Here is a 25,456-nt window from a genome sequence, read left to right on the forward strand (position 1 = left end):
CTTCACGTCCTCCTCCCCCCGCGGCCCTTGCCCGTACCACCTCTCATGTCCCCAGGAAAAGGAAGAGAAAGAGGAGGAAATAGAGGAGGAAGGGATTATTCTAGAAGAAGAAAGGATTGAGGAGGAGGAGGAGGAGGGTGTGGAGTGTGATGAAGGTGACGCCAGCAGTGACACCAGTGTGTTGATAGTGCCCTACCCCGAGCTGGTACCTGTAGTTTTCTTCTGCCTCAAGCAGACAACCTGCCCTCGCAGCTTGTGCATCCGCATGGTCTCCAGCCCATATCCTTTTTCTGTGTGAAGCCTGATGAATGCAAATTGAGGGATTATCTCCCGAAACGTTCCTGCTCTGATATCTTCACTCATCATCATTTAAACATCTTTCTATTTCCAGGCTATAAAGAAAACATTAAGAAGCCTTATCTCAGTCAAAAGTTTAATTCCCCATTAGTCGGTGATGGATTAAGGTGTGAATCAAAACTGGCTTTTTGGACGTTTCACCTCATCTGACACATTCAGAGATGCCCCAGTTCCAAGCTGAGTTTCCATTTAGCTGCATCGCTTCCCTTGTGATCACATTCCTCTCCTGTAGCTTTACCTACAGAAGAAATGGCAGAAGTACTATTTATACAGTAGAAGTGATTGGCACGGCTCAGGCGGTATAGTGCGGTAATCCGGTAATTGGAAGGTTCCAGGTTCAATCTTCCAGAGAACTTGTCAATGACCCCGAACCCCTGATGCTGCGTCATCACTGTATACGACGGACGGTGGTTCGATAGATGACTGAAAGTCTGGGACAACTTTCCCAGATCAGCAAGTGTGTGTTGATGAAAAAGCCACAATTATAGTGTTTGTGTGTTTGACTTTTTCTTTTAAGGAGAGAGTTCAGCTGACACAAGTGATTTCCTGTGACAGGAAGCCGGAATGAGCTGGAAAGAAACGTTGTGTTTGTAGACATTTAGCCGTCCTATCATTTCATTAAGCAGGCATCACTTCGGCTTGTGGCTGGGTCTGATTTAACAGCAACCAATGGAAGAGGAAGACGGAATAAGAGTTGCTTAATAGGCAAACCATCCATTCAGAGCTAAATGAAATGTCTGCCTGAGGGAAATCTCTTAAATCAGAGAGAGAGAGAGAAAAAACACTTTGTTTAATTGTGTTTCGGTTTTAATTCCATCTCTGTTCGTTTATTTCTCTCTCTGGCTGTTTATCTTTATCTCCGTTATAATAATAATAATAATAATAATAATAATTATAAATATTTGTATTGCACCTTTATTCCAAGCAATGCAGCTCAAAGTGCTTTACATACAATATAAATACAGATAAAAACATTTTGATAAAAATTAAAACATGTTTGTAAAAGTAAAAACGTGTTAAAATGTAATTCATATAAGAGAAAGGAATTTAAGTGACATAAGAACATGTGAAAATGTCATTTAAAAGAAAAGAAAATCTAAAAGAAAAGAAAGAAAGTGTTAAGAATTATAAAAGTGCGAGCAAGTGCAAGATCTAATTAAATTAATCTAGTTATGTGAATCCCAGGTCTTGTGTGGAACAAACAGGTTTTGTTATAGTCCTGTGCTGCTGCTGTGATGATGGCACAGAAGAGACAAGACGCATTTCTTCTAGAATTGAATCAAACACATGTTGAGGAGCAAACTCATGTAAAGAAACACTTGTTTCCTGATATTCACACTTTCATTGGAGCACAGGAGCGAAGCTAGCATGAGGAAAACAACATTAATCACTCTGTGTCATGCTGGAGAAGTAATGGTTTCCAGGTTATCCATGCTAGCAGCGGAGTGAACTCGAATTGGCTGTTTCATTTGGCTCATCTGTTGTTGTTGCCTGGAGGATAATTGTAATGCCGCAGTAGATTTCCTAACTTTCTTAGTCTCAAACTCCTCGAAGCTAACGATAGAGAACAGAGGAATTCTCCACTTCGACAAAACGTTTAATGTAAAACCATCCGTCTATTTAAACACATCCAGCAGGTTGGCTTCACCAACTGTGGAAACATTGCAGCTTTTACTCGTTACTTACTAAGGTTGTGTGCTTAAGAGATATAGACTTTTAGTTTGTTTGCTTTTCTAAAGGATATTTGAACGGAGCTTGTGTCAGGCAAAACTGCAGGTTTTCACTTTGCCGTGTTCGATCACATCACTGTAACTGGAGGGAAGGAAACATGAGTGAATATAGAGGTGTGTGTTTGTGTGTGTGTGTGTGTGTGTGTGTGTGTGTGTGTGTGTGTGTGTGTGTGTGTGTGTGTGTGTGTGTGTGTGTGTGTGTGTGTGTGTGTGTGCGTGTGTGTGTGTCCTTGTCACTTCTCTAAAATGAAAAAGGCTTGTATTGACCAGGTCCACTTTCTCACATTGTGAGCTCCGATGGCTCAGTGCAGTAGATTGATCCAGCAGTAAAATCTTCTTTGTGTGGATGAAAACATTCAGTCCACTCTCTCTCTCTCTCTCTCTCTCTCTCTCTCTCTGCATGCGCGGATGTGCTTCATCCTCATTTCAGAGGGATATTGGCTGAAATTGTGTGAGGGCAGAAAATAAAGGAAATAAAGGAAATCCTGTAATCTACCTTTTGTGATTATGCAAAAAAGGATAATGTAAGTGAATAATGAATGAAGCAAAAGTGGAAAAAGGAAATAATCTGGATAGAGGCACCTGTGTAAAACATACCAATACATTTCTGGGAATAAGATCTGGAAATGCATCGAGTCTGTTGTATTCATTCGGGATACTGGTTGTTTACCAGTCTCCACTGTAACCAAACAATATATTATTGTATAATCGTTAGGATGTGTTGTTCACAGGACTCAGATATTAAGCTTCGGACAAGACAGTTGGTGTTTGAACAAGAAGAAAATCTCTCTGTGTGCAGAGTGGAAGGTACGAAGGAATACAAATATCCAAAACTCAGAATTCAGGCTTCAAAACGTAAATAAAACTTAGTAAAGCCTCAGGGACACGGCAGTGACTAAACAGATGCACTAACAAGGAGGACTGGGGGGGAACAGAGACTAAATACACAGGGAAGACGAGGGGGGGAATTGGGCACAGGTGAAACACATTAGGTGCTGCAGATGATCACTTAAGTGAGAAACCAGACAAAGATAAAGTAAAGCAAATAAGAGACACACAAGATAATTACTGCAAAGTAAAACAGCCTATTTGTAATGTGCTCCTCTGGTGTGTTTCTTTATTTCCTAAACATATACAAACAATATATATATATCTTACTCCAACACAAACACACTGACCATAAGCAGCACCAGGAGAAACCCCACCCCTGTTAATGGCCCTTTAAAACATCCATAAAGTTTTTTAATGTACAGTTTAAAATGTGTTGCCTTCATGCATTGCACTGCAGCAATGATTATCCAAGTTATTAAGACAAGATGCCAATAGTATACGTTTTCATATCACAAATGGGATGTCCTCTGTGTTATACATCTTGCAGTGTGTTTTCTCCGGTAGTTGTAGACCCCACGTGTCCCCGGTCGCTAAACACTCAGTCAAGTATAGTGATGCGGGCAGGAATGGAAAATTTGAGCCGAGTGGTCCGCAGTGACCAGGGGAGGAAAATCAAGGGCCCTGACAAACTCAAGGAGCATAACATGAAAGAGAGGGAGCTTTTATCATAGGGAAACTTGTCTGGATTAAAGGAGTTCTGTCGTAGCTGCTGCCTCAGCTCCCCCTCTTCCTCTTTCTCTGTCACTCGTCTTCATCCCTTCTCTCCTAGACGGTGAATCACGGGTAGTTTTATTGCGTTAAATCATTTTTGAAGCCGTGTCGAGAGGCAGTCAGTTAGGCAGAGAAGAATAAGTGGCATTCAACATAAAAAAAATAAAAAATAACGCTTCTGGCAATCCGCAGTAATACACAGATCAAACTTTTGTCACTTATTCCAAATTGCTGTCGGTTGTAATTTTTCACTTTACCTCCTGTCTTCCCTTTGCACTTCACTCTTTTGTACGACGTTTCTCAGCTGCTCATTTTGGTTTGAGTCTTTTTTTCTCTGTCATCAATATTAACACACATCAAAAATGTCTATTTCACAGCTGTTTCACTTTGGCTTTGTGGGAAATTAAATAGTCTGCCAGGAATGAAAAAGCAACCAACACTCCAGGCAGTTCCCTGCTTTGTGTTTATAAGCTGTTTGCTGGATGAGTTTATGCGATGAGAAGTGGTATTAATTCAGCATTTATCAGCTGAAGGCCCATTTCGTTACAACCAGAACTTTATCTCATTGAATCTTTTCTGTCGTTTTGAAAATAACCGTTAGATATCACACAGTTAACTGAACGGAAGAGCCTGGACAAAGGTGTCAGAGTTGAGTTTTCTGTCTCCACTCGATACAGTCACTTATTCAAACTGAGGTGCTGCCAGCAGTCCATAATCCCTGTGAAATTGCTATTTGTCTCTGCTAAATTGTACATTTCCCCTGCTGAAACCACCGCGAAGTTGCATAAGAAACAAAACGTCAAGGCAAACACGTCACGGTCTGCGGTTTCTCCTCCAGATTCCCCCAGCACGGCCGCTTCCAACAGGGAGAACTGTCACTGTGTCCACATCTGTGTGAAACTGTGAATATCATGTTAACCAGGTGTCGGGCAGAGACACAACCGAGTCCATTCACACAGGAGCAGGGATAATCAGGAGAGCATGTGGGGCGGAGGGGGGATTAATGGGAGATGATTTCAAAACCCCCGAAATGGGAAATGCTGCTCTGCACATCTGAACCTGCACCTGTGGATTGGGAAGAAGGGAGGAAGGTGCAATATGAGGAGGAGGAGGGAAGAGAGAGAGAGAGGGCTGAGAGAAACACGCAGAGTGAATATCTATTCTGCTCCAAACCAAATGTGAGAGTGCAGGTCAGATTAATAGCTTCCAATTCACTTTCAATCTCCGCTGAACCAACACATGTGGCCTCATGCACTTCTGGCAATATACAAACACAGACACACACACACACACAGACACACACATCATCAATGTCCGTATATGGGCTCTGTCAAAGTTCACGCCTGGTTTTGTTGATGCTTTTCACTTGTGCATGTTGGAATTCAATGAATGGCTCCGTAGAAATAGCACAGGAGACCTCATTCATATTTCCCTCATATACTCAAATCTGCTTTTTCTCCTATATCCATCTGTTCACACCGCTAACGAGCACCCCCCCTGGTCACGTGATGCCAGCGTCTGGCTGCTGATTGGTCTGGCGATTAGACGCAGCTTAATGTTCTCTGATGCCTGTAATGGTCTGTTTGGACACGTCTTTGCCACCGAAATTATATGGGTTTCAAGTGTAGCATGCATACATTACATTGAGATTACCACGTTTTAATTACAGGGGTGTCATAAATCAGGTTGGGTAATGGGTTTGCTATCAGTTGGGCTTCTTGAGTGCTGTGCACGGGGAAAAGAAAGAGATTCAGCTCAACCACTGAACACAGGAGGATGCTGGGAAATATTCTCTCAGGGACGTGACCGCGGCTGATGATTGGATTCATGCCGTTAAACTGGACTTGTTCAAGAAAATCAATGTAATTGCCAAATTCATTCACCGGCAGCGGCTGCAGGTGACACTGTTAGTGATATCCAAAAGTCAACAACGCACGGCGGGGCTGAGCACTCGGCTCGGTTCACCGCTCCCCAACAAGCACCGGGAATCAAACGTGCGTGATTCAGTGTCAGTCAGAGGTCGAAGTGTAGAGATGGATCCTCGGCTGGGAGTTTTTTCTCTGAGGGAAATAAAGATGGTTTCTGCCACCGTCTGTTTGAAGACCTTTGTTTTCAGCCCTTTCAGTCACTAATTGCTGTCAATATGAATCTGAGTGCACTTGACTCGAGAAGACCTGTCTCGTTCTGGCAGGGCACCAGAGGATGACATGTGCTCTGCTGCTGCTCTTGGCGTGAGTTTGTGCAGCCTCCATCTGCTTTGCTTTGATTTTTGTTGGCTTTGTTGAATCCTGAAAGACCTGATTTATTAATTTATATATTTCTTTACTCCAGCATTGACATTTTTTTAATTTATTTTCCGTTTCAAACACGTCTGACAGGAAATGAGTTAAACGATCGACTAAAATATGTGTAAAGATTTCGGGAGGTGAAAGAACTTTATTTACCCACAACACCTTTCTCTGAAAAGACTTACAGATGTTTTAACGTGCATCTTTACACATACCTGTGATCTGACTCCGTAAACACTCCCCTCAAAGTGAATAGAAGTTCCTGCATCTGCCCATTTTTAATCCAGATCTACACCAAAGTTTAACAGTTTCTTTCCTGGTCCATGTCCCAGTCCTCCTCCACGTTTCATGGAGACGGTGTATCATCGCTCTTCTGTGGCATTTTCCAGTTACTCTTAACCTCTATCCACTGCCATATGTCATAGTTGTGCTTGTATTCTGCTGACAGTTTAAGGAATGATGCTTTTCACTTGAATATTCCAACCGGACAAAATTACATTTGTCGCCCCCCAAACTAAATGGCACATTTGTTATTGATCGACCCTAAAGGAAGAATGCATCAGTCAGAGGGGACGACGTGTTAACTGCTGTATTAATTCTTATCGAGCCTTGTTCAAGAAACGATTTCACACTGAGATGTTTCCCGTGTTAAAAAGAACAATTACTGTATTTTTCCTTTCATTCAGACTGAAATGATTGAGATTAAAATTAGGTTATGAAGATAATATTAAAAACACAGGTTCTGTATAAAGACTTGGTTCACATCCCGATCAAAGAAGTACTGTTATACACATCATTCCAATTTTTGAGAATCAAAATGACCAAACGTTTCCTCCATACACCACCAAACAAAAACTGCCCTCATCCTAAAATTACAAAGCTTTTGGCAGGAAACTAGTGTTAAGTGTGACACCACCATTTGTAGTTTTTAAGCAGCTCTCACAGAATTGCAGTTGCTTGTAATCAGACGTTCTCAGCTCGAGGCATGAAGACTAAACTTATTCATGAAGACATGTTGGAGTGGACAGAGCTGAAGCTGTCAACAGGCTGTGATCGTCTTTGTCTCCTGGTCTTTTTGGATCCTGCCTCTTCTTCCACTCCACTGAATCCTCTCTTTTCTTTCTCCCCCCCTCCTCTCGGCGTCTTGACGTTTTATTCTTTGGCTCTCGCCCGGGACTCTCTCCCAGCCACTCTGCATATGCTAATGTTGGTAGAAATCATTATGATAATGCGCCTGTTAATCACTATGCTAATGCCACTGTACCTACCTGTCAGACTGGGGCTTCGTACAGGGACCTGCCATCTTCTCTATTATTTCCCTGTTCAATCACTCTTTGTATTCTTTTCCCCTAATCGTCTTTACTGCTTCATTTCCCTCTTTCCTTTCTTCCACTGGACGTGACTGACCTCTGCCTATTTGTAATCACTGCTGTTTTTAAATTTCACCGTGATATACCGGAAACAATACAGATGGAAAACACCAAAAATGCTTCCTTCAAGCAAAAAAAACCCAAAGTCTTGGCCCGACGGTTCTGCTCTGGTTAACCGCTGCAGTCGTTTCGTCTGTTCCTGTTCTTTCCTCCTGTCTCACCGTCCTACCTGTCCCAGCTCTCCTCTCTTTGAAACGCTTGCTGCCACATGTTGACAGAGCGCTGTGACGCAGACGGGGAATAGTCGCCCACGAGGAAATCCCACTGACGGTCTCTGTGTGTGTGTGTGTGTGTGTGTGGTAATACGAGTGTGTAGAGGAAAATGTATGAATCACATTTTGTACCGAAAGCGGCCTGTTTTTTTTTTTCCTATGCTTTTACAGACCGTTGCGTGTGAGGGACGGAGAGAATGGGAGAATCTGTCAGTCATGCGTGATTATGTGCGTCGTTGTGTTTGTGTATTCTGCTCATTTTTAATAGAGAGTGTGCGTTTGTGTGTGTTACAAGTGATTGCTAGTGACAGCGGACATGAAAACCAGACACCAGCGCTGCCTGTCGAGGACGAACTGAGAACATGTGGATCAAACACCTCGTCATTTACAGTAGGTTTGTGTGATTAGACTTCAACTGGGAAACTTCACCTTTCACCTTCATTAAAAAAAACACTTTTAAACTATAATTGACTACGAATTGAACCACGGACATTTCTAAAAATATTAATTGGACCAAAAAAGTATTAAAGAGCCCTCAAATCAACAAAGGTGCTTACATGTAAAGTTGTGTTATATATGAGGAGGTTCTTTCTAAATACTAAGTGTTGCTACGCCATAAAAACCCTTCATTTACATTCACTAATATGAATTATAATATAATATAATGCAGAATAACAAGCATTGATTTCTTTTCAAAAGGGAGATTACTTATTTGAGAATGAAATCGGTGAGACAATACATTCTGCCGCCTCGACATCTTCTTGTATCACAGCTTTGTGCAGATCCTTTGTTCTGTGGCAGAAGCTGCGGCTCGTTTTAACAGTCAACCTTTCCCCCAGTTAACTGTCCTGTCACATCCGTACGTTTCCCTTCCTACAGCGGTTAGAGTCAACAGCAGTGGGGACAAATGAGATCGTTTAATAAAAGGTCTGAGGGCTGCAGAACAGAGTATTTTTAATGTTAATGTACCGACTCTCTCTGTGTGTGTAAGTAGAGTGTAACATTTGCTGAGGAGGGCCACAGAGATAGTGTGGAGATGTAAAATTAATTTGAAACTCCTAACCTATAGAGTAACATTTTCCCTCTATTAATCTATTTAAAAAAGAAAGGTGCCGCCTTTAGCCTCAGTTATTATACTGCAGCCCTCCACACGGCAGTTTATACTTCATGTCAGTGGGTCAGGTTTGTTGGGAAGTCTATTCTGTGATTGTTTTATGGCACCGGACACTAGAAAGGACACTGCTCCTTATCTATTGATGAAGCTGAAGTTTCTTGCGATGGCAGATGGTAGAATAAGATGAGTTCTTCCCAAAAACTCAGGAAAAAAACATGTATTATTTACAGAAAATGCAGAAAAGGGTGAGTCCTATTTGTATTACCAAATAAATGAGGTTGTCAGAGTCAAATGCACAAATGAGAATTATTAAATAAGAATTAATTATCTTTGTTTAGCCTATTTATTTCCTGAAATCACTTTTTAAGTCTTTCCCCATCCCACATGATCTTCAGGTCAGATGGTCCCTCAATGCCCTGCGTCACCTTTGACCTCTCCGTGCCTCATTTTTCTTGGCTTTAAATTCCCCCTGCTTCATCACAATTTCATGGATCGATTCCTCTTCTTATTTTTTGGCCTCGGTGCTGCAGGCTCTTCCTATTGTGCTGAGTGTCATCTCTAATATTTAAGACATTTGTTTGGAGGAGGTGATCAATAATTCAATATCGACAGTTCTCTGAAGCATCGGGTGGACGATATCGATGGATGTGGTTCGGCTGGATTTCTTCTGTCAGTGGATCGTTGAGCTTTGTTTCCCTCCTGCTGTGATGGATGTAACATTGGACACTAGAGGAGAAGTGACTGTTTGTACTGTAGATTATCGGTTGTGCAAACTGTCAATCAAAAAGATATTTTAACTCCGAAAAAGAATATGAAATTACACAGATTTACCAGATGTACAGCTGTGACTCACTTGTACCTGGTCAGTTGGGTGTTTTAGGGGAGATTTCCATATTGTAACCCTAAGTTTATGGGTTATTTTAAGTTCAACAAGTAATTACAGAACTTTAACAAGTAGTCAGGTCGCACATGGAAGTTGAGACCTGCAGATTTAATTCATATCTCAGCCCCTGTGTGTCCTATCCTCTCTGAACCCCCCCCCACCTGATTCCCTCCCCGCTGCTCCAGACAGACGCGCGCTGTTGATGTCATGTGTTGCTGCGCTGCCGCCATGCTGGTTGCTGCCAATACGTGTTATTGTCAGTTTGACATCACCCACTGAGCCTGCGGGCGCTGAAATAACACAACGGCTCCTGGAGAGAGGGGGTGGGAGGGCGTACGGGGCGAGTGACGGGTCGTCCAAGGTGAGCAGGGGCCTTCAAAGAGCCACAGACTCAGTAATTACCTCAGCGGGTTCCTGTGCATGGGCTTGGATGTGTGTGTAGTTTATACTTGTTAAGGTATGATTTATAATGATCCCCCTCTGCCAAGGAGGTTGTGTTTTCATCTGCGTTTGCTAGTTGGCAGGATTACACAAAAACTACCAAATATCTATTTATATCTTTACACTTCAACCTGTGTAACCAACCAGTAAAACACTGTGAGTGATGTGCAGGAACTTTCCCATCTGTGTCGTGCCAATTTAAAAAGCAGAATCTGGGGATTATTACAGTGTCTTTCAAAAACACAGTTTTCAGGAAACGTAAACTAGTTTTTAATGGACATGATTCGAAGTAGAAGTTGATGTATTTGCACAAAATTTCCACAATAGGCAATAAATTCCTTCATTTGTCAAACAGCTCTTCTCAGCTCCTCAGAGAGAAAACAGCAGTAACTGTGCGTAATGACGAAGATGAGTGAGAAGTTACAGAGGAAAGATTCAGGATCTAACAAACACATAACATGTAGTTAGATAAGATATATATTAGATAAGATGTGTAGGACACTGGATTCTGGGATAAACAAAGTAAGAAGCTGAGAAAGGCTCAAATGAAGCCATTCTCCCAAGTTTGGTAAATGACAGTCATTAGTCTGTCATTAACACTCGCCTGTCTGCCTGGTGCTATCTTGGGAACTGTTGACTGACATGTGTTAATGTGTTAATGCACTGTGTGTGTGTGTGTGTGTGTGTACAAGTGCACGTTTGTGTACCTTTGTTCTGAGAACTGACATTTGTGTCTCAATTTAGGAAGCGTCTCGTTCCCGCTGAAAGTGACACTTGTCCCTGCAGATCCCTCAGTGTGTTCCTCTTGTTCAGATCATGATTATTAATATGTCACCTTGTTGTGTCGCAGCCGAATTACAGTGATGAGTTAAGGACTGAGCACTCACTCACAGTTTGGGACTAATTGATGTTGGAGGGATGAAGACAGAGAGATGGAAAATATCTAAGTAGCAAAGATGAGGAAAAATGAGGAATGAAAAGAAGAAGATGTTTGAGTGACAGGGTGAGATCAGCAGAAGACTTGAGACTTGGTGGGAAGTCAAACTTAAAGTTTTTGATCTTATCTGATTGTTGTAGTTTTGACGATTCTGTCGGACGTGATAACTTCTGAGACTTTGTGAAGTGGCGACAGTCAAACGGTTTAATAATGAAAAAAGTTGAATGATAAAAATTATAACCCAAATATCCATCAGTTTACAGACTGACTTCTTCCTTCAATGATTAAATCTGCTAGTTATTTTCTCAATTAATAAATAAATAAGTTAATTGATTGGTCAATGAAATATAGAAAAAATAAACATTAATAATTTTACAATATTAAATGAACTGTTTATTTAGACTGAACCCAGGAATATTCACTTTCTTCATCATATATAAGACAAAGAATCCTTACATCTGACTAACGACACAAATTAAAGTTTTTTCTTATAAATACAGTTAATTTCTGATCAACAGTTGCAAATCGTGGCTTAATAATATTTTTTTCTTTGATTGGGTATTCAATTGACTTATGTGTTTTTAGAGTTAGAGTAAAAATAAAAGTTGACAGATGTGTGTCTAACGGATTTAATCGGCCAATATTGGCTTAACTCAATTATATTTGTCCTGGTACATCTGATATGAACTGATAGAAAAACTTGTTTCTTTACTCTGCCCCCAAAAATATGGAGATATTGTTGGTTACAAGGGTTTCGGGTTAAAGATTTAAAGAAACTGCAACTTAATGCTATTTCGAACCTGGTCATCATAATTCAGTTATGTATAAAAGTCACATTACAGTGTAGTTTCATTGAGGGGAAGGTTTTTTCCGGCTGCTGCCTGGTAACAAGTAATGGTAACTACGACCAGTGTGTAACTGGGAGGATGAGGGTTGAGTACATGACGGATTTCATGCAGAGTTTCAGGGGACTGTTTGGTATTGGTAGAGATATGAGCCCTGTCATTCTATCTGAAATGATATTTTCCATCACTGGGACACTCTGGTATTTTCTCCGCTCTATCAATAGTTGTATTGCGTAATTGTTGGTCAGTCTGGGATTTATTTTTTATTTTTTGCTCTCAGTTACACAACCTTGGCAACGCTGGGAGATGGAAATAGAGAGAAACATTGGTCGTGGGCAGGAGAGGAAACCTACACACTTAACATCCGCATCATATTAGCGCCACACTACATCACACAGGGAGGGAAACAAAGGAATGCACAGAACACACGGAAAGCACAGAACAATCCCACCAGATGGTCCAAAGGACGGATCTGTGTGTGTGTGTGTGTGTCGTCTTCTCCCGTCTCACACGCAGGCTGCTATCTGTAATTACCGACCATTTCCCTCCTACTTCCATTCCCGGAATCGCACCTCCACCGTTAGAAGACACCTGAGTTGGCAGCTGTTGGTAAACCAGCAGAACTTTATCTGCCTTCAGTCGGCGCTGCTGCTGCTGCACTTTATCTTCCTCAGTCCATTTCCAGGAGGTGAAGCTGAATTAACTCCACGCTGATAATCCCAGCAAAGACGTGGATCTCCCTGTGTGTGTGTGTGTGTGTGTGTGTGTGTGTGTGTGTGTGTGTGTTTTGCACTGGTCTCATCAGATGGTTTTGATATCACGCAGCAGCTGCTAAAACAGAAAAGATTAATGATTCATTATGAAACCAAACTCAAGTCTCGTTTGATGAACGGCAGCAAACTGCGACTTTATCACTTAACAAAGTTTAAACAGACTGGATCCTTGATTAAGAGATCAAATCATCAGCTGAGAAATTAATTGACTAAAATGTGTGTGATTTGCGGTACACACACACACACACACACACACACACACACGCACACACACACGACGCAGGGTTCCTAATATTTTCTGATTTCAGCGCTGGTTGCTACAGCAACAGGGCAGAGCTTGTCTCAAGGAATCCTTTGGCAGATGTGAACTGGCCATCTGGGGAAAAGAAAAACCGGGGGGGAGACAGACAGAAAGATAAGTCAGAGATTTAAGGAGGTGGAAAGTTGATTAATTCTTTAAAACGTGGGATAACTGGCGACATCACAAACCAGAAGCTGAGAAGCCCTCTCACCTCGCTGTCTTGAAAGAGTTGATAAAAAAGAAATAATTGCTTGTTTCCAAGATGTAAAAGACAAACTGCACCTTCACAAACCTTCATTGCTCGTTATGCACCAACACCTGGAAGATTCATTCAGTCCCACAAAGCCAGAGCGTCGGGATTTTAGACACACACATATACACACAGGAAGCAGGTAGATGCAGCTAAGATATTTCAATGTGAAGAAACAGGCTTTACAAATGCTCCGACTGGCAGACTGATGCACAACAAGATGCAAAAACAGGGACCGAAGTCAAAAAAAGCTCAGAGAAGCACGAGGGAACGGAGCAGGGGCACGAGGGAACGGAGGAGCTGAACAGATGAACTGACAGAAAGTAAAAAGTGAGAGGAAACACAAGTGAGAGGAAACACATCCGACGGGTAAAAGAACATGACACAGAAGAAATGCATGAGGGCAGGAAGGAAACAATAGAATAATAACTTTAATTCCATATATAAAGTCTCTTAAAGAGCAGGTAATGACACAAACTGTCTGAAGTCGACCTGAATGAATGAATTTAATCTGATGATCAGATTTTCTAAGCAGTCATTGGTCCACTCTTCTTTTGGCTCGTTTAGATCGTGGTCGTGATATTTTTATATATATATATTTTCTTTACTGACTCGTAACTTGACTCTTAAATATAAGAACCGATTATAAAAAGCTTGACCAGTGTTAACAGTTAATAGTGTTGACAGTTTAACATGTTTATGTCTGATACACGAGCGTCGGTTTGAGTCGTGCAGCCGAGTGCGAAGACAGAAGTCAGAAATGAGTCAAAGCCCTGAAGGCAGCAGGACGATGAGTAACGAGAGCATCATGGAACAAGTATTAACTTCTGTTGTTACAGTCAGTCGACAATTATCCAAGAAACCTTCATCGTGCACACGTACAGTCTTGTGAGTATGTGTGCACGTGTGTGTGTGTACACGTGCACTCGACCTGACAGCTTAGGGAAAAGAGGAGCTGACACGAGACGCTGTGAAGCATCACCGTGTGATATCCCATGACATTTACTGCTGTCCAACACACACACACACGCACACACACACACACACACACACACACACACACACACACACACACACACACACACACACACACACACACACACACCCCTTTATCCAGTCAGCTGTGCGTGATCGAAGAAACCCTGATGGAAAATTTCCAGTGAAGAAAAAGACCTGCCAGCCTCTGGACGGTAGATGGGTAGAAGGAGGGATGAAGGCGAGTGGGCGTCTGACAGACAGATGACAACATTAGATCAGTTTGACGTGAGATCAGTTTGTAAAGTATGAGAGGAGAAGGAACCCAGAAACAGAAGAAAAGTAAATGTTGGAATAAATACGTCAAATGTGCTGAGAGCTGCACTTGAAAAAGACACAAAGCTTTTAAAGCAAAGGGAAATTAAACGTGCGACTGGTTTATAACTCGTCTGCTCAATTTACATACACATGGTTATACTTAAAAAACTGAAAATATGACACAATATTCTTTAGATATCAATTGTAGAAGATTTTAGTCGCATGTTGGACCTTAATTTAATTATTTTACTTTCTTCTTCATCTGGTCTTCATCATTTCTAAATGCAACATCTCTTAGAAGCTCCTCCAGTGTCGTAGCTTCATTAGTGAAACCTCACGACACGACCAGGTCTCACCTAAGGAAACCAAAACTAAAATAACCTTTGCCTGTCTCCTCATGTTCTCTCCTTCTCTCTCTCTCTCTCTCTCTCTCTCTCTCTCTCTCTCTCTCTCTCTCTCTCTCTCTTTCTCCACATCCTTTGTGACTATTCACTTAATTTTATACTCTATCGGTTGCCTTGGAAACCGGAGGTCGTTTGCCTCCTGCGCGTCTCTTTGGAAACAATAAAAACACGAGAGGGCGAGAAAAGGCAGAGAGACACGAAGACGGGGTTAGAAGGAGCGATGCCACGCGGCGAGGTATTAAGGATTCATTTAGCTCCTGCTGCCGCACACGTTCAACCTCCCAGCTCTTCCCGGCTCCGTCACACCGAAGCTCTCTCTCTCCGGAGCCGCTGAATTTCATCTGGCCCTTTAAATCCTTGAGTTTAGTTTCCCTCCAGATCTGTGATGTAACCGAATCTGCTCCTGAGGCTTCGAATTAAACTTTGTCGTCACGTTGCTCAGTGTGATCAGTTATCAACATGACAGAAGATTGTCTGTTTGAGTGGATTATTGATTTTAACTGAAAATATTAGACATATTCTTTAATGAATATCAAAATTCTGCAGAGTTCCTTCTGTCAGAAAATGGAAAATGATGTGTTTCCCTGAACATTAGATTCTTTTTAACATTTTCAAGTATTACAATTCAAACTATCAACCTGAACATGAGCAGAATTTGTGTTTTGGGATTCAGACAAAAACTTCAACGCAACAACTTGGACTTTTAGAGCTTGTCACGTCTAGTTTTCATGTTTTATTCCATCATATTGACTCATAAGCAGAAACATAATTTACAGATAAATCATCATGAGCTACTTTACATATTTGCCTTTGTGATTAATCAGCATCAACTCGTCTTTCCAAAGGGGACAACATCAGAAAATCAGCACTGAATGGTTTCGAAGCGATAATCTCCAGCTGAATACAAGGTACATAAATCCTTAGAAAGGGAAACACCAACCAGTTGAGATGAACACGTCTTCCTCTCCAGTGAAACCCTGAGCTTTAGTTTCCCACCACCCCTGAGAAGCTCTTTTAGAAACTTCCCTCCAGTCTCTCAGAGAGAAAACAAAACCTAAAGACTCTTCGTCCTGACACCAATCCTCAAATTCACCAGAGAGCGATCACAAAGCTCCACCAGTGAAACTGCACCTCCAACTATTTTAATCATACTCTAGTTTACGTTCCCGGCTCCCTCCAGGAAGTGAGTGACAGCCAGTGGATGGAAACACAGCAGCCGACCTACTCTGTAATTACTCCGCGTTTTTTTAAAAAGAAGCTGTTTTATTTAACAAGTGTTGAGTTAATCTTATTCCAACACCTTGTCTGTAGTGGAGGTTTGAGCTTTGAGTTCCGACTCGTTCTCCTTCCAGTCTCAGCGCCGCTGTGTGAGGAACACGATTCTACGACGCTTCAACACTAATTGACTCTTTGTTTCTTTGTTTTTAAGACCGACACTCGGGTACAGCCGGCGAGCATGAGAAGCTTGGAATGCTGGGAAACTCATGGCGGCTGTGGTTTTAAGATAATGCATTTTGCAGTGGGAATAACCCTGAGATAATCTTCACACAGCCCTTAAGGCTGCCATCATTACTTGGACTGGGGGGAAACAAGAAAACGCTGACCTGCAGTTTTCTCCAACCATGATATTGATATGAAAGTGTGTGTGTGCTGGGGAGGGACGAGCGTTTTAGGGGTTGTGTGCTCAGAGGCAGTGCCGTGGGGGGGGGGGGAGAGACAGATTATTGTATAATTTATTTTTACTACATACAAATTAAGTTACATTATATTTTGATTCTGTATTTATCAAGTTAAATTGCATCAACAGGCAAAACCCAGGATATGAGATACAGGGAATTATAAGGAATTGAGCTGTGATGTTTCGAATAATATTTTTATCATATTTAAAAAATATAACATCCTGTTAATTACCTCCAGCGAACAGGATGAGCCATTTAACAGATTTCCATGTAATTTCGTAAATTTAATTTAAGGAAGAATCCATAAAATGTACCTTAATCGAGTATTATCTTTTTTATTCAAATTAATCAGGGTTCCTGCAGCGTCTTAAAACAAATCTAAAATCTGAATCTGAGCCTTAAAAAGTCTTGAATATGCTAAAATATCACATCCTAGGTCTTGAATAAGCTTATAGGTGTTTTTTTTATTATGGTGTGGCTACTTCCATCGTGCTTGGAGATTACGTTTTAAAAGAGAAATGTTTTCGTGGCAGTTTGCAGTAACACGCAATAAAACTACAATCGAGTCCAACGTGGAACTGATAACTGATCGTCTCCAAACTGCTCGGCCAGAATGAATCTCACTACACTGGGTTTGGTGGGAAAGACCGAGGACACCTGCTGTGTTGAGGGATAACGTGGTGTTTCCACGGTTATTCTCTACTCGGCTAATTCCCCTTAACCACCTCAGTAAATCTGGACTCTGATTTTCCTTCATATCTATCGTACGTGACGTAGGTTTTAACTTTCATTGAACTTTTTGAAACCTGCAGAAACCCTGTTAATACAGTGTGCTTGAATTAGTTCATATACGGTAGAATTTAAACCTGCACTACTCCTCTGCATATGAGATATATATATATATAGTGAACAGATATATATATATGTGACAGTTTGTGCCCTCGCTATGTGTTTAATCACCCGAACCTTCCGGGGGACGCTTTTTAAAAGCCAGATGTAGAAGGTATAACCCAATTAAAAATTGATCGTACAGTAATACACCGTGAGATCAATCGCCTTCCGTGGTGTCGGCTTGGCGGCGCAGCCTGTGAGGTCGCACTGAAAAGTATTAGATGACAAATCTGTCCCCTTTACCTTGTCTCCCGTGTCTGCTTTACAGCTATTAGTCCGTTGGGGCATCAGTATTAAACATGGCTCCCTGCAGTGCGGAATATCTGTGCTGCTGACACACATGGAATCTAATGTTTGATTTAACGAGAGATTTAACGTGCACAACTGAGGATGCATACGTGCGTGCATGTGTGTTAGCGTGTGGGCGGCTGAGTGCGAGCGTTTATGTTTTTTAACGTGTCGGTTCGGTTGCACGTGCAAAAATCCACGTATGTGGACTTTTCTGCCTGCGAGTGGGCGTTTTGGTTGTGTGTGTGTGTGTGTGTGTGTGTGTGTGTGTGTGTGTGTGTGTGTGTGTGTGTGTGTGCGCGGCTCTGTCTGTGTGTTTATCTGCATGCATGTGTTTTGCCCACTCACAGCCTATCTTTATCCGTGCTGTGATATCTACAGTCGTCCATCCCTTTGTGGGGAGGTTGGGGCCGAGACATGTGGAGAATTAAATCTTCACTGGGAATTCTCTCTGTTCAAACGCTCGGTGTCGTAAGTTCAGGAGAGAACCGGTTCTCCTTTATCTCTCTGTGCTCGGCTCGTATTTCTTGCTGTAGCTGCTTGCTGTGAGTTGCTGGGTGCTGGGGGGGGGAGGAACATTTCAACATCCTGTGCTGTGCAGCCCCAGGAGGAGCTTGGACCTCCTGGGCGGCCACAGCACATCCTCCTTCACACGCTTGTTAGCCAAGCAGCGTGCTCGCTCCCTGAACACGCAGGAAAATGCATATTGAAACCGCTCCGTCCCACTCGGCTGCTTTGTTTCTGTCATTTATTTTTCTCTGGCATGCACAGTCTGGTTCTACATGTTCTGCTCGCTCCGTTTAACCTTCACGCTAAACAAGTATGGTTCCCCCTTAAAAACACGTCAACAGATATCATCTCCTTACGCTGAGTTTGAGAAGATGCTGGTAGAATCGTATTCTAGCGTGTAGTAGAAAGAATTTTGCTGCATAATTTAGATTTATTCTGAGTGCACCAGCGTCCAGGGAGTGATACAGTAAAATACACACAAAACACAAGTTAAATACACATTCTAGTGTTAAAGCAATTCATCCTGTGTTACAGCTGCTGTTGGGAGCTGCACTTTACCAGCAACACGTAGCCATTAGCAAGAAAAGAATCACAGCTGCTCTTTAAAGTCGAAGCTGTTCTCTAAAACTGTGACACTCCGAGTTGGACCCTCCAGGCTTCTCCTTTTGTTGGCTGTAGTTTTGTTCGATTTGTGGAGTTTTTACACTGATACTTTATTTCAATGGTCCGTCATAAACTTTTGAAAGCACCTTGGTGTGAATGTTTGTGTAAAGAACAGGCCTGGAGCACGAGTCTGATCTGTGAGGGTCACATTCAAGCAGCATAACATCCACTATGATAACACAGTTATGGTTATTTTCATAGTTAATATGATGATGACAATACATTCAGTTAAAAATCAATATAAATTCTCTTGTTTTTCCTTCTTCCTTATACTGTCCAAGGCCCAAGCTTTTATTTTGAAGGCTCGATCCTAACAAACACATACGTCTGATTTCTGGATCTGAGAAGAGAAATCTTTGAAGGGAAATGATATGCAAACAAAAATCTATTCAGTCCTCAATAAATGTGTTTGCACGTTTATCATCATAACTGTTTATTTGCAATAATAACCCCTCTAACACATGCACTGTCAATCTCAAAGTGTTTCAGTTCGAACTGGTTTCAAATTGCAATTCATTGTTTATAAGAAATCACAAAAAAAGGTGTCGGAGCTTTGTTTTTTAAGCTCCACACGACCGTGACGTGACAATAAAGGGATTTTAAAAGCTACAAAGAGAGACGGTGCCTTGGAGGTTTGTATCCTGATCCGAAGAGCTCCTCAGACGTTGGTTCCAGGAAGGGATCCGTGTCAAGCCTTTTTTTTTGCAAGTTGTGTTTTAAATGTGTAATGAGCTGGGTCACACGATTACCCTGTCCCGTTCTACCTCTCTTGTAAATGTTGAAATGAAGTTTTGGAGGGATGCATGTGAAAAGCCGCAGACGTCCATCTGTCCCTCTCTCAGCTGTTGTCCTTAACCAGCTGTTTGCACGTGGTTCGAGCGAGTCAGCATGATGGTGATCCTGTTGAACTGTGTGACCCTGGGAATGTACCAGCCCTGTGAGAACATCGACTGCTCCTCGGACCGATGCCAAATCCTACAGGTACAAGCACACACGCCTACACGCACACATCAAACCTCTAATCTCCCATGAAGTCTTCGTGGATCTAAATCTGTGAACATCTCAAAACTCAGAAGTTGATATTCCTCCAGGCACGGTTAAGATATTGATTCCTGAATGAAATAACTACATCTTTTTTCGACCTGTCTGTGATTCTATCTTGTACTTTTTACTTGTTTACTTGTTGACTTACTCTTTCCTAACAGTGGGTTCAGATTCTGAATCTTAAAACGTGCAGCATGGTGGCGATTAGCACTGTCATTTTACAGCCGGAAGGTTTTCAGTTTGAATCCCAGTTTAACAGGAGTCTTTCTGTGTGGAGTCTGCTTGTTCTCCCTGTTTTCTCCGGGAACTTCCTCCCACAGTCCGCAGACATGCAGGTGGGGGTTAGGTTAATGGAAGACGTAGTTATAATCTATCAGTTTATCTTTCTTTACAATGAGCGTCACGCTAACGTGGCTGAAGACCTGAGACACTATGTGTAAACCTGCTCTATCAAAAGAGTTTCCTTAGTGACACAGGATCATGTATATTTGATCACACGCTCTTTATACACGTGTTCACGCTGTGGAAAAGCACTTACATACCAAGAAACATGCGTTAACAAAATGTGACATATGCACCCTTGTTCTCAGTCGTGCATGTTTCATATAAAAGCTGACGTGCAGGTACACAACAAACACAGAGTAAATACAGAGATCCGGACACATGGCTTCACGTTCCTTGAAGCAGAAAAACCAGAGTGCACTTCTAGGAAGTGTGGACCTATATCCATTCAAAAATATACTCGTGTCGACACATAACACGAATTCAAACGCACGCACGTCCTCCCTCCCGGCCGCTCCGCTCTCCTTCCTCTCTCTCCTTCCTCTCTCTCCTTCCCTCTCTCTCTCCTTCCTCTCTCTCCTTCCTCTCTCTCTCCTTTCTCTCTCTCCTTTCTCGTCTCGCTCCATCCTCACATTCTTCCTCCCATGCTGGGGCCGGCAGCTCCTCGCTGTGACTCACTTGCTAGCATGTGGTCTTTATGGTGCAGCGAGCATGACTTTCTCACGTACGGCACCTTGGCAGCTCTTCCTCGTCATCTGGCAAGACGGGGAGAGCTGAAGAAGAATCCCTTCTCCTCGCTTATGTCAAAGGTGGCCTGAGTGGGTGTACGATTCGTGCGTGAGCGTGTGCACGTATGTCTTGGGTCTGTCGGTGTGAAGCGCTTGTTGAATCACCCCGGCGTCCTGTTTCTCACACGAACACACACACACACACACACAAGGCAGCACACTCTTCATACAACAGCCAACGCACACAGTGGATTGATTCGGCTCCCTGGGGGGGGGGGCTGGTGAGTTGGACCTAATAGAATTTCTCCTCCAAGTATCTATGGACCCTATTCAATACCAGCATGGATTTAGTGGGCTACAGAGCCACAGTCAATACACTCCTCTTAGAAAATCCGTCGTTCAATACCACGACTTCAGTGGTGCCTCCGCCGAACAATCTGCATTGTGAGCTCGGACAAATGTGGACTTGAAGACCCCTGGAAAGTCCAGAGTGGCAGAAATCTGTGTCTTACTGACCACAACATGGAAGAGAATCAACATCAGGCGATTGTGTTCACTTTGTTCACAAACCCACGATACTCTCCAACATGCTAAACGCTGAACTCCAGGTCGAGGAACCGTGAAGAGGCTGTGCTCTTGTTGTTCAAGGTTTTGACTTCAAATGATCAATCCCAGATCATACAGTTCACTAACTTTAAAGGACCCATAAAAAGATATTTGTTCATATTAGCTGATATATTATTTTTAGTTTTAAGATCTCACACTGTCAGTGTTTCCTATTTGTGGTATAATTGGAAAACAAAACAATTGAGCAGAATCGAAGAGATGCAAGTGAAGAAAGAGACGAGAAGACAGGCTGAAAAAAGCCAAACGGACTGAGAGCTGTGGAAATGTCAGAAGAGGAACGTTTTTTTTTGACAGCCGGTGAAATCTTCATCTCCCTTGTGTCCGTGAACTTTGCAGAAGTTTGCCCCCTCGACCTTCTCGGTGGTTTGACAAAGGTCAAGGTTACAAACTTTGGGCCGTTCCGTCCACACACCTCCAGGAACTGCTGAGAAGGAGTTTTTCCAGCAGCAGGGAGCTTTAGTGACGACACACAGATCCACATCGACAGTTCGGATGCAGATCGCGTTGCCTACAGTTATAAAATCAAATTACAGGCATTGCCAAGCGAGTTAGTTCATCTCTAATCCCCCTGAACACAGGAAAGAACAGCAGCTAATCTGGGCTTTTTGCTCACAACAGCAATAACACGCATTAGCAAGCGCAGATCTTTGATTTATTTGGATTTTTTTTTTCTATTCTTTTAATTAGATGCTCGATTAAAGCCGAGCGAGGTGGGGTGGGGGTGGGGGCTTATCTCTGATTACTGCTCAAACAAATTATTTTCCATTACCCCTCTGTTTAGGGCAAACTACTCGACTGGGGAGAGGGGGAAGGTCGGGGGAGGGAGGGAAGGAGGAGAGGAACAGAGGTTTAATCGAGAGAAGGAGGGAGAGGTGGAGATATGAAAGTGTCGGGGGAAGAAAAAAGAAAAGACGATCAAATTGTAGAGTTAGAAATACAAGAGCATCATGGAGTTGTGGGGGGAAAATTGGAGTGAAAGTTTGAGAGAAGTCTGGGAAGGAGAGACAAACTCACAGAAACCTTTCATATCCATATTTGATAGGGTGATACAGGGTCAGATGTAACCCCCTCTAGGTGTCCTGGTGCAGGGGAGGATTCCACCTCACCTCCACCGCAACCTGAACCTTTACTGGAAGTGAGATCTTGTCCCTTTATTTCAGACACACTCTGATATCACGTCCTGTATTTCAGTGAAAACTATCAATCTTCTTCATGAATTTGTAAAGTGAGTGAGACACACTAGAAAACAAGCTTCAGAATTAAACAGGAAATAAAAGAAAGAAAACAAGGTGAAAGTTTAAAACATAAAAAGTTCATACAACAGAAACAAGTTGACACAAAGGTCCAAGACAGAAGGTAGATTATGTGAAACCTTCAAATCTGATGTCTGCCTGAAGTGGACTTTCCAGAACTCTGCTATAAATCTGCAGAAAGTTCACTGAAGGCCTCACAACCTTGACAAATAAACAAAAAAGTGAGTTTTCAGTGCTGGAGGCTCTTCAGACTTCACGGGTATGAAAGCATAACGTCTGGACCCGCTGGGAGGACGACCAGTCACTTGGATTCAGTCACTGGGACATTGCCGAATCCATCCTGACATGAAGCCTGCACATCTCGGCTTCAGCACTAAAGGCCCATTAACGGCTCATAAAGATGAGTCGAGCAGACGCAACGTTTCCTTCCTGCCACTGGATGTTGTTGACAGCCGGCGCGATGAGCCCGTCAGCGTGTGCACACACATTCAAAGCAGCAGGTGGGGGATTTTTCTCATTTGTCATTAACCCATTCGTTTCAAGGTGTCTCAAGTAAATCAATAATCCCCTTTTTAAAACGAGAAGTGCACCCAGAGAACTCGTTCCTCCATCAAAGCCCTGATGAAACCAGATTTTTTATTTTCTATCCGCACCAAACTGCACACGCTGATTAAACACACTACAAGGAGTTTTTAGCTGGTTATGAAACTGTCTCTTTTTTTATATCGCTGCCTCTTTACAGCAGCGAAGGAGACGAACGAGGAGGAAATTGTCTTTTTCTATTAACTCTTCTGTGGTCGGGTCGGACAAAACCATTTACAGCAGTATATCTTAGATACGTTGGCCAGTCTGAGGTTTTTACGACAGCAGACGGTGGAAACTCGACTGCCTTTGTCCACAGAGACGCCAAAATCGATGAAAAAGAAAAGTTCCCTGTAGGTTCTTTAAGAACCATTCTTCAAGAAAAACGTTGCTTTGTTTAAGAAAGAACAACAATAAATCCTGGATTTACCCTCTGATCCAGATCTGCACCAAACTGGCTTCTTCCCTGACCCACACTGAATCCTTTCAAGTTTCATGGTTATCTGTTGAGTGGTTTTGGCATAAAACTTGTTAATGACCAAAGAAAGATGAAAACATAAACTTCTTGGCTGCAGTAATAATGGAATTATAACATTATATTAGATCAAAACCTGAAACGACACATTTCAGTCCAGTCTTTCCAACCTTCTTCGTGTGTCCAACCAGAATCTGAGTCCAGCGCTCACAGAGATGAATGGACGTCAGTCTGTGCTGCTCAGACAAGTGAGGACGTTCTCTGCCCGTTTGACACCTCGTCTCTGTCTCTGCTCTGTCTCCCTCTCTCAGGCCTTTGACGCATTCATCTACATCTTCTTCGCGATGGAGATGGTTATAAAGATGGTCGCCCTGGGGATCTTCGGTCGCCGCTGTTACCTCGGGGACACGTGGAATCGCCTGGACTTCTTCATCGTCATGGCAGGGTGAGGAACCCCCCCCCGTTCCCATCATGTTCTCCTTTGTGTGTCGGAGTGTGAACAGTGGAAGGGTTTCTGTCAAGGGTTTGGTACCAAATCTAAATAATTCACAGGATAAATCCCAGTATGAAGAGTAAACATTAGATCCGGCTGTGGAAGTCACATGTTTTTGTTTACAGCACAGCCACACTGGCATCGGCCTTCATCACCAAAAGCTCTGGAATCTCTGGAGTCGTCTTTCCAGGTTGACGTCTTTGACGATGTTTTCTACGTGTGTGGCTCCTCTCTTCATCCTGAGATATGTTCGTATCTCCCTAGTTTTGCATCTGTTGCATGTTGGCATGTTAGCTAGTATCGTCCAATGGGTGCAGGACACAGGTGTAGGCTCCACCCCCCAGCTCCTCCAAACTGGACAAAAAGCCACTGGAAGGTCGGTCGTTGAATTCCCGGATCCGCCGGTCTGCCTGTCAAAGGGTCCTTGGGCGATTTCCCCGTGATGGCTGCTGTCAGTGTGTCAATGGGACCAGTGATAGACAAGTGCCAGATTTGAGGGGTCATTAAGACTAGAAAATACCGTAATTGATTTTTACTGCCCCCAAACATCACACCAGCTGTCAGGAAAACGTTGATCATTACAGTTAAGCTCCTGTTTATTCTGAGGGAAACCTGAATATTCTCTCCCTCGATGACTCCTCATCTTTTATTCGTCCTTCACTCGACTGGTTTCAGGAATAATAGAAGAGCTCTGCGTTCTCTGAAGACCGACACCGGGAGGCATTCAGCTGAACTACCAGTTTTACAAGAGAGAAACAGAACACAAGCTCGGTGAGTGAAAACGAAACAACGAAAAAACAAGCTTATCTCCGAAGCTGCTGCACCACGTTATCTCCTTAGGCTCATAAAAATTAAAGTAATTAACATGATTTGATGAATGAAAACAGTTGAGTTGCATCCTATCATTTTCGTGCTCCCGAGAGATCATTAACATGTAGAGTAGCCCCCTCAGTAAACACATCCCCTTCATAGATGACGACGCCCCCTGCTGATGCTGCGTTAGTCTCACATCCTTGTTTCCTGTTTGCTCAGGCTTTTTTTTTATTTCCCTACATCTTAACATCATAGTTGTGAGATTCTG

General features: G+C 42.7%; 1 protein-coding gene across 1 annotated transcript in view; it reads left to right on the forward strand.

The window, feature by feature from the left end:
• The first annotated feature begins 250 nt into the window (after positions 1–250).
• Positions 251–25,456, forward strand: part of LOC118100681 (voltage-dependent T-type calcium channel subunit alpha-1I) — a 122,439-nt gene continuing 97,233 nt past the window's right edge. The window contains exons 1-3 of the mRNA XM_047337885.1: positions 251–279; positions 19,761–19,872; positions 24,194–24,327. Coding sequence (XP_047193841.1) covers positions 266–279; positions 19,761–19,872; positions 24,194–24,327 — 260 coding nt within the window. The 5' untranslated portion in view covers positions 251–265. The remainder of the gene's footprint in view (positions 280–19,760; positions 19,873–24,193; positions 24,328–25,456) is intronic.

This window comes from Hippoglossus stenolepis, chromosome 2 (assembly GCF_022539355.2).
Source record: "Hippoglossus stenolepis isolate QCI-W04-F060 chromosome 2, HSTE1.2, whole genome shotgun sequence".
In the NCBI taxonomy this organism is placed as follows: Eukaryota; Metazoa; Chordata; class Actinopteri; order Pleuronectiformes; family Pleuronectidae; genus Hippoglossus; species Hippoglossus stenolepis.